Source organism: Triplophysa rosa, linkage group LG25 (genome assembly GCF_024868665.1).
Source record: "Triplophysa rosa linkage group LG25, Trosa_1v2, whole genome shotgun sequence".
NCBI lineage: Eukaryota > Metazoa > Chordata > Actinopteri > Cypriniformes > Nemacheilidae > Triplophysa > Triplophysa rosa.
Window position 1 is genome coordinate 12531368 of NC_079914.1, and position 10942 is coordinate 12542309.

A 10942-nucleotide genomic window follows, 5' to 3' on the forward strand; every position below is an offset into this window, starting at 1 on the left:
AAGGGGTGAAATTGCATGTAATGAAAAACTAAGCATGGTTTTATTGCAGTGAAAGTGTAATCTTATAAAACAAAGATTTATGGAAATAAACTGAAAAACATAATATATTCTATTATAAATTTACATACGTAAAATCGAATGCTTTTATTTTTAAATATATGAAGAGCAGCGGTACTTATGTAACGCTATATTAATGATTCATATTATTCTTAACGCATTATTATATAGGTTATATTTTTAAATATAAGTTATGTGAAAGGATTTCATATATTGACAGTTAATATATGAGATAATGTAAGTTAATATTTTATTATACTATTATGTTATTAAATTAGTGTCTGCTTATCGTTTGTTTTTGTGGTTAGCGGTGTGCACGTGAACGTGCACGAGATTTTGACTACCTTGCAGTACGTTTTTTGCAGATTTTTTAGAAGTCAGATATTAATATTATATCATTTTTTCCAATAATTTTTGCTGTAAAAACGATCACTCACAAATGTTCTGTCTTTGTCGAAGAAAATAATTAGGCCGGAACCGATTTTCTGTCACATTTCGACTCGGACCCTTTCGGACGTTACACCAAACATTGTCAAAGTTAACACGTGTGGGATTTGTGAATTTTATATCGTACTTATACGGATAAAATACGCATTTACTGAGGTAAAATGGTGGGGAAGATTAAACGCATCCGTCAAAAGCTTCATCACGGCGCTGTGAGACTTGAAAATGAAAACGAGAAAGCGCACGCGCTGGGGAATCTAGAGAAAGCGCCGATACCCTCAACACATGTGCACAGCAGTGAACTCGCAAAAACAGAATTAACACAGATCAAAATAAACAGAATTGACAGCGATACAAACAACAATGCAGAGGTAAGACTGTTTGTTTATACTTGCCACATAAATACAGTAATACCAATATGTTTAAAATTGCAATAATGTTTTATGGCTATGTACCATGGAGACAAAATGGATATAATTCTGTTATTGGATTTTAGTGGATTTGTATGTTAATTATTCAGTATTTTACCACCTGATATGCTTACACCATGGTATGATTGTACTTTTTGAACTTGTGAATGATATCATTATTCAGCTTCATGTCTTTTCTATGTAGGGGTTTAATTTTCCCAGTGGAGTTTTTGCTGGGACGAAAATCTCTCCGGAGTCTTTAGTTCAAACTCTGAAGTTTGATGAACCGTCAAATGTGACTGTAACCAAACAGCCAGCAGGTGAACCCAAAGGTGAGTGATGTCTGTCACACAATTTCAATTGTTTTTACAGAAATACAAATTAAAGTTTAGAATCGCTTACTCGTTCTTTATTCATATTTTTCCACATATGAGAGTTGAAAAAAAAAAACGTAAGTTACCTTCTATTCTTCTGACCTCTGATTGGCTGCCATTTCTTTATTATTTGGTCATTTAAAAAAAATAAATGTTAGTTTTGGGGAACAACCAATTTTCTTTGGCACAATTATATAGAGATTTATAAGTTTTTTTACACAATTTTTGTCTATAACTCATTTTAGACCTTTACACCTTTAGACATTTAAAACATTTACACATTTCAGTTGCTTGACTGTGTTAACTACAAAAACTAAAAAGCTTTTACCCTAAAATAAAAAAACTTCAATCATTTTAATAATTTTATTGTTCATTTTGTTTATTTGCCAGTGTTTACAGGCTAAATGTTTCAGTTTAAAGGCTACAATGAATGCAAGCATGTGACCACTAGATGGCACAATGTAGCATTTTTATTTTGGTTCTGATAAATTCTGATGCGAATGGAAACAGATGCTGGTGCAGTTAGTGTTTGGGCAGTTGGGCAACTTTCTGAAAGGTTTTAGGGTTGGTCACCGTTGTGATCACCATGCTTGGTTCAAAGATGTTAGCCTTAGGTTGCTCCACTAAAGAAGTTAAGTACTCTAAGTACTTCTGTTATTGGCTTTCAAGCATTGACTTTTAATTATATGTATAAGTTAAGTATATAATAAGAATAAAATATAAAAAATATAATCTATTGAAAGTATGGTGGTGTTTTTAATTCTCACTTTGGATGAAAGCGTCTCCCCAATGAATGAATGTAAATGTACCATGCATGTCCTCTATTTTTGCTTTTTCACTTTTGAATGTCCGACCTGTGCGAGTATTGAGGTTAAGCGAGGAGAGCTGTCCTATTTTTGTCTCTCTGCAGTAAAAAATAACTCGTGCATGAAGATCACAATCGCTGCATCAATGCACTAACTGTATCATGTCTGCATGCTAGCATGTAAATGAATGCGTGTGTCTGCGGAGGAGACCTCAAGTTTTGCCAGTTAAGTGTCCCACATGCCTCTCATATAAGATCACCTTTTATTTTAGTGAATGAGAGAGAGAGAGAGAGAGAGAGAGAGAGGGTGACCAAGCAACAGCTTTGTATCATAAGCTATGTTTGGATGTGTTTTAGAGAATTATATCAATATTTTCTAGATCAGCATCTTCTTTTTATCTGATGTAGATGAAGGATGCAGTTCTCTTTGAATACGCCTCAGTCCAGGCAGCACTTGAGAGAGGTTGACATTAAGAATCGATGCGGGCTGACTTTGCTTTGACAGAGCGAGAACTTTGGGCTCTTTAATTGGAGGTATCGGTGTCTCCGTATGACCTCGGAAATTGACCTCCTTCGCCTCTAGCTCAGCTCCCCCACGTCGAGGTGCAGGGAGTAGATGGCAGCCGGGATGTTCTGTCCGCTGCTAATTGTCGGTGTCCGTTTCAGCCAGCTCTCGGAACATGATGCTCTCCCCGGGATGGATGTGGTGGGAATTATGGATCTTTTTCCCCCTGTTCCACGGAGGCAGAGGCGAGATTGAGTTTCTAGCGTTCTGAGTGATGCGTGGAGATATCAGCAGGTCAGAGATCCCTATCAGGCAGATACAGCGCAAAAACACGACTGTTGATATTTCTGTGGTGGCTGTCGGTCGGATTGATTCACTGTTGAGTTTTCAACCTCCCGTGGCTGATCTGAAAGCAGTTAAATGACAACTTTGAGTGGTTTAAAGTAAGATTAGAGAGTGGAAAACTGGTTTGTGACTTAAGTTTAAATTAAAGCTTACATTTGGGTGTCATGCCTTTGAAGTTTAAAGCTAAATCGAATGCATAAATTTGATCAAATTAAAGTATATTTTAAATTATTTGACAGTAGTTTGAAACTTAACGTTAATACGAAAGACTACATGAAGCAAGGTTATTTTAGTTTACTATAATGAAAATTTTTGTTTGCTGAAATCAAAGATAATACTGCGTAAACTTAAACTAAATGAAACATTTTAAGGTTTCCTCAGAAATACACTGAAATAGGTTCAAGGCAAATTATAATAACAAACAAACAAACAAACAAATAATAAAATGACAAAATTAACTTAAAAGCTACAAATCTAAAAATAAAAGCTCATTTAAAATATTAATTAAATTTAAATAAAACAAAAAACAAAACTATAATAACTCTGACATTAAGTAGCTGAACAATTCAGTTTTTTACATATATTTAAATGTGACAGGCAAATTAAGCTTCTTTCACAAATAAAAAAAATGGTCGTCAATGTAAAATGATTCGTCATATCACTGACATGCATATTTACATCAATTTATTACATAAATTGACATCACTCCAATTTCCTCCCACCCTTTATGACATCATTGTTATCTTTCGCATGGCATTGTGTAAAAAGCAGATTCAGCTCATTGCGCCATTTTCTGGAGTTTAACGTTTTGTTCTTTCCTTTATATGTCGCAGTTTGTTCAAAGTGGAACATGGGAAATGTGGCATTTCGATATCTTATCGAAACGCCTCTGTGTACTTTTATTCAGAGCACACTGTGCAGGTTTTCCATGGGCCGCTGTACATTTTTCCATCATGTAAATGGCCATATATAGACATGCGTTTAGAACTGCGTGTTTTTCTGGGAGAGAGAAAAGTTGTTTTGATGTGTACATGACATGCGATCGTTCGTGGCTAATAAATACCTCTCTGGTTCCTCTCATGGGTCTCCTGCAAGGAACCAGCATCAGATCTGACTGAGGTTCAGCTTTCTCTTGCAGGAAGACGAGGGATATTTGAGATGTGCCTAACACACCAGCACAAACACGCCTCTTAAATGATTGACGCTAACAAAATATCGAAATGTTGTGCAGCAGTTGCCTTTGAAGTGGATAACAAAATGTAATCTCCTGTTGGAAAAAAAATTCCTAGATGCTGCGGTGACACACATGGATGTTTGGAATATTCGATTTTACGATTTTTGTTTTTATAAAATACACGCCCATATGCTCTAAATTGTTTATGAAATCATGTTTATGAAAACTCAACAGAATTTTATGTAGAAACAGTGTTGATTTGTTAGACCTTTCTGTTTTTTAATGTTCAAATAAGTTTTTTTCTGAAATATAGTTTTTTACTAATATATTTAAAATTTGTGTGTGTCTGAATGTCTTATAACTTGTCAATAACATGTCAGTTCGAGTTTTAACTACAAAATAATTAAATACTAAAAAATAATAAGCCTGTTCTTGATATTACACATTTTATGAGATTTACTTGTATTTTCTTGTTATAAAAAAGTGCTTAACAAATTCATTAGATCGCCTGTCATAATAAAGAGAAAACACAAATATTTTATGAATCAGTCAAAAGAAAATTTAAACCAAAAATGTATTGTCATTTACTAGGCAAATAACAAACTAAAACAACTAAATCGTCTTTATTCACATTTTTATACATACACTTGAACCGACACATTTAACTGACACATTTTGTCAGAAGTCAGAAATGAATCGAGCATAACGTTCAATCATTAAAACTTATTTTTCTATTTAGGAAGACAAGAAAGGTCAGTGTGGGTCATTCACACAGTTCAAGCCTCTCTTGTCTTTTTTCAGCGACCAAGCATATTACCCAAACGTTTCTTTTCCTCGAAGCGTTGCTTGGTAACCGAAAGCTCCGTTCACGATCATAATCGCAGAGGTCAAGTCATTTTCGTTCTTTTCTCTTTATAGAACTGCATGCGTTTAGCACGCAAGTTATTTTCAGAGAACATTTGAATAAATGACCATTGTTGCAGTAATGGTGATCAGATGAAAACTGTGTTTAAGTGGCATTTTCGATACGTTATAAATGTATATTATAAAAACAAACAAAATCTAAAATTTGCGTTTCCCATGTGGGAAAAACGTGTAACCTCTGTGTGTCTCTGTGGTCTATAAATGAATCTCTCTCTCTCACACACATACACACAGGTACATATAGTTTCCAGTCGCTTTGGTCCCTGGAGTTCAGCACAATCATTAAACACACACAGTATGGTTCCTCTGATTAGACAGAAGTTTCCAGCAACAGGAAGTGACGTGCATTTAAAACAACAGACATCCTGCTTTAATCTACACACAACACAAATCCCTTCTGTTTCACCAGACAAACACACATTATTATCTCCCATTACACACAGGATCCCACAGCTGGGGCATGTGAACGTCAGATTAAAATTGTTTGTCATATGCTTTTCATTACTTTTTTGTAGTATCACTTGCTACAACACAGAGACACGGAGGCCACGACACACACTAGATTAACTATGGCAGAGAGACCAAACAGCCAATCTTACATGTACATTCACAATCAAGGCCGTAGCGGTGACGGTTGGGCTTTCAGTGCAACGTAAACAAAGAAAGCGGCATGTAAATTAACGGCAAAAAGCGTCGCGTGGAGGACAGCTCACGGGTTGCGGACATTCTGCGCAAGCTCAAATTCAAAGTCTACTCCTGACGCAAGTTGAACCAATTTAACTTATTTTATGTTATTATTTAGCGAATGGGCTCTATATCACGTTGATAAATACATTATAGTTTGCTGTAAAAGAAAACAGTGGGGAAAAAAGTGATCCGTGCACGCTAGCTCTTAAAGGGACGGCAGCATAATAAAAATATCTATTTTAATGCTCATCAAGCAACAAAAAACGAAGACAAAACACACTCACTGCTCCTGACTGATCAACTTTAATAGCTTTAATATGGTTTGATCTATATTTCAGTATGCTGTGAAGACTATGAAGTGTTATTTTACATTTGACTCTAATAACCACAGTTAGTCCAACCTGAAACACCTAAAAAGCACTGTTAATTTTATTTGTGTGTTTGCTTAATTACATTTATTTGTGCTATTGCTCATAATTTGATCATTTGTTCTAATTTTATTACTAACTGATTGACTATTATTATTAGAGTTAAGATAATAGTTTTATGGTATTATGAGCTTATTTATTAAGATTGCAGGTAAAAACAAACTAATAACTAGACATTATTATTTATTTATTACTTTTTGTGGCGGGCATGTAAAAGTTTTGTCAGGGCCAGTAAAATGTAGAAATTAATGTATGCATAATAATCGTCATAATCGTGCAACCGTGATTATTCCTCAGACTATAATCGTACCAACAAAATCTATAATCGTTGCATCCCTAATAACATAAGTCAAAACACTTCACTTTTTTAATAAATGTCTAGGTTTACATGAGCCACGTTATCTTTACGTTATCCGTACGCTATCCTTTAGAAAAATATACATTTATATTTGCATGTGTATTTTTTTCATGCATGTAGATGTAAATGTACATTTTGTTAACGTGGTTCTTCTCTTTGCCTGTGAATTCAGTGCAATGTGGGCAGAAATAAGACCAAAAATACTTTTACATTTGCATTTTGTTTAAATTTGGCAAACGCGTATGTACAAAAGCGACTTAAAGTGTATTCAAGGTATAGTTAACCAGTAATATCCTAACAGCCACGAATCCCCGATCCAAACAAATTTTTGACATAATTTCCCACAGTTTAATCGGAAACAGCAACGTGAAACAGCATTCAAATGCATTTAGTTTTCACAGTAAGCATTTCTGGGGGGATCGTCACAATGACGATCAAGCAAAATTGCAATTTCAGCAGCTCATGACACTGCTGACTTTACTCTTTGGTACCGAACCTGTAACCTCCGTGATGGCGGACTGTGTCGTATCTCGATTGGCTGTCCGCGTGTTATTTTGAGTTCATGCTCGTGCAGACAAAACAAAGCCGAAAAGAACCCAAACACCTGCGTTCATAACCAAGCGAGAAACCCTCTCGGAAGATATGTTTTGCTTTAAGACCATTCAGACCCTTTAAGAAAAATGTCTTTTTCGAAGCCCGATCTCTTGGTGTATCTCCTCCTCCACCTTTTATGCCACAGAAATGATGTAAATTATGTGGCTTGTGATTTTTTTCAGCATAACTTAACAATTTTGGTCTGACAGATGATAAAATATCCCATAGATTTGCATTGAAAGAGAGACCTGAACCATATCTAGAGATCAGAACATCACAGAGGTTTAGTGTTTGTCTCCTTGAAACCAAACAGAAACGGCCTATCAATAATCTAGTACACCTCTCTTAGCACCGTCTTGGCAACCAATCACAGAACCCCTAGCATTTCTTAAAAAAATGTCGTTTCAAAATATGTTGGTAGGTTTATATATTAAAATTAAGTATTATTTTATAGCGAATCTAAATGTTGTATGATGAATTATGTTAATTCGTTTTTTTTTTCAGGTTCAGGAGAACGAAAACAACAGTCCAAGAAATCAAAAATGAAGGACCGTAGAGAAAGATGGCTTAGCAGTAAGTTGTTTCATCTACAGTTTTCAACGTTTTTTCCTAAACCCCACAGAGCAAAACGATGTGCATGTGTCTGTTTTTGCATAAAGTTCTTAAGCCGGTCTACAGTTCTTCTCTCGGGCCGACGGGAACTTCAGCGACGGATATGCCTGGATTGTTAACGCCATACTTTGATTCTGACGCCTGTAAATGTTTCATCCGATCGATGCGTCGTGTAACACAAGCTCGAACCGAGGTTATTATAATTAGCATCTAATGAGGCTCCAGCTGTAACCCAAGCTTGCGGACATGTCAGATTTACAGGAAATTAAAGAGAGGAGGAAAAATAAGACGTTGACGGACAATGACTTTTCATAAAGGAGCTGAAGAAAAATTGATTTGAAGAAAATATCTTATCTTATAACCATCAGAATAAATGTTTGGTGGGATTTTATCCACACACACATGTACGTCGTCTACATTAGACTCATTTATTTTTGCAAACCCTTATCTTTTTGAGTTACATGTAAGACCAGTTAATATTTGGTTTAGACAGCCATATCCAAGCATGTATACTGTACATTGAGAAGTCTGGATAGCATCACGCACTATTTGTTTTTGGAAACAGTTCAACCAAAAATAAAAATTCTCAAACCCGTAACTCATTTTCATCAGTAAAACACACGTTTCTTAAGAAATGCTGGTCATTTTGTTATGCAGTTGCAAAAAGAATGGAACACAAGGAATGACATGATAAAAATATTTTTATTTTGCGTGTACTAAACGTTATCTTCTAAAACTCCCATAATGCATCTGAGATCATCATTCCAGTCCGAAAACAAAAACGTCTGTTGTCAGATGAAATATGACATGTTCTTTGTGTTTGTAAAATGATGTAGACAAAACGACATGCCATGCTTTATGAAGTAGATATTTTCCCATACCACATTTTCAAACAAAGTTGTTCGTCAAACCTGTTCTTTCTTCCCTATATGTATTTGTTTTTTGGGGGGATGGAGTCACCTTGTGTGACTGGTTTCTGTCACTGAGGTTTGCTCGTAGATGGGTGACATCATTCAGTTCAGTAGTTATTTTTTGGCTGTGACATCACTGCACAGACATGAGAACATGCTACATGTATTTAAAACCTGTCGACATATCCTCCCGTTTAATTGAAAAACAATTGAATTATAATTAGAAATGAAAATGACAGAGGCCATTTTAAGAACTATTTAGATTTTTAAATATTAATCAAAGTAGTTTTTAAATATGGAATTATGCTCATTTGTATAGCTATAGTTAGGTAATATGTTTGATTTATTTTAGACTCGAATTTGTAATCCAAGACCTGTTTCAGATGGAGTTTGTTTGTTTGTCGTCTCTAGAGATTAGCACGATTAAACAGGAGCGTGAGCAGCAGGTGGCGCGAGCGCGGAGAAAAGCCACGCCCGTCGTGGGAGACATGAGACCGCTGGCCGACGCCCTTCCTGAACTCTCCCAGCTCCTCCCATCCCTGAAACACCCTGCCGGCATACATCGGAAAAATAAAACGTAAGTAAATGCTGCGTTTCTTTGTGGACAAGTCAGATCAAACAAATCAGTCGAAAACACACAACATTATTTAACATGAATGCACGCACATACATTACTACGTAAAATAAGCATATGCGTTTGTTTATTTCTTTACGATGCATATTTTTACTTTAGTCTTTTTTTGCGTTTTCTTTGTCTTGTTACAGAATAAAAAAAAATTTGACCTGCCCTGGTCCATCTATGCAGCAAACTTGATTGTTATGGTATAATTTAATTCTGAATTATTACAACGTAATACGGTTACAGGTAAAATGGGTAAAACGTTAACATCCCTCGTGACTACTTTGATTTATAAATGTGATGAAATCTGTGTTACCGTACATGTCCTGATGTAAACCTTAAGCAGCATGTGCAAAACACTAATTTATTAACATTTTTGTACATTATTTGGCCGTTTACACGAGCAGACGAAACTTTGACAGCCAGACGCTTTTGTCTGATGTGTGAATCTTTTTTTGTTGTATTTGTATTGCTCGAGGAACTCAAAGTTACAATAACAATGTTTTTTAGGCCATTAGGTTTATAAATATTGAGCAGGTTTTACTTTGTTTTGGGTTAATATGTTTAACATGTTTGTTTTTGTTTCGTCTCAGTTTGATTAAGAGAAAGCCGGAACCTACAGACTTCAGCGTTATGAAACCGGCCCAGAAACGAAAGATACTGTAAGATAAAACCAGTTCTTTAATGTCCTCACATTACTATTGTTCATTGGTAAAAAAAAAAAGGTGATTAATGGGGAAATGTCATGAAATATGTGTAAAGCATTGGTAACGGTTTAACCTAAAAACAAACATTAAAAAAGAATAAAAAATATGCATAAAGAAATTGACAGCAATACATTTTTGTGCATTATTATTTGATTGGAAAATTGTAATTTAATTCTTCAAAAATGTACAATCATTATTATTTTTTGTTAAACATGATCATTGTTTTCTTAACAGCTGTCATAATATTTACCCATGTATGTGACAACTGTTACACAGTTAAATGGAGTTTAATTATTTACTTTCCAATATAAATGTATAAGCTTCTCTATACATGTAAACACATTATTGCTTTCGAGATGTAATTGTTGAATTTAAAACAGGTTATTGTTTGGTTCTGGTTCTAGGGAGGCCGAGGCGTCTCACTTCAGCGAAGCCCTGAAAAACCCCGCCTTCAAAACCAACCCCTTTGCTGCGATTGGCGAACATCTACGGAAAAGACTAAAACAGGAAGACGAACAGAGTTAAACTCCAAAACTATACCTCAAATGTACGTTGAATGGTTAAGGTTGGTTAAAATTGGTTAAAGTTGCCATATTTCTTTACACTAGGATATGAAATCCAAGAGATTTTACAGGAGTTGTATAAGGGGGCGCAATTTCTGGCACTACAGTATGGAGAACACCGTCTAATGAATTTATTGCCATGTTTGACAGCTTTGAGTGAGATCTGAGCGTAATTTAATAAATGAGTCTTCAAGTGTTGAATGAATTATCTGCTTCTCTGTTTTTCTGATTGAATTATCATGTTGTCAGATGTGTAATGGGCATTTTCATGACAATCTGGTCCGCATGCTCATGGCTATATATGCTTTACTGGTAGTAACGTTTGCCAAAGTAGAAATTTATATTATTAGATTTTAACTAATAATTATTAAAAAAAAGATTTTTATCAAGTGTGATAAAATGGGCAAAAATAACTACTAGACTTA

General features: G+C 35.1%; 1 protein-coding gene across 1 annotated transcript; it reads left to right on the forward strand.

Moving 5' to 3' along the window:
• The first annotated feature begins 564 nt into the window (after positions 1–564).
• Positions 565–10722, forward strand: slx9 (SLX9 ribosome biogenesis factor). The gene is made up of 6 exons (XM_057325798.1): positions 565–872; positions 1117–1243; positions 7610–7678; positions 9040–9205; positions 9841–9909; positions 10359–10722. The coding sequence occupies exons 1-6, from the start codon at positions 666–668 to the stop codon at positions 10477–10479; spliced, it is 759 nt and encodes a 252-aa protein (XP_057181781.1). The 5' UTR covers positions 565–665; the 3' UTR covers positions 10480–10722.
• Positions 10723–10942: the final 220 nt, after the last annotated feature.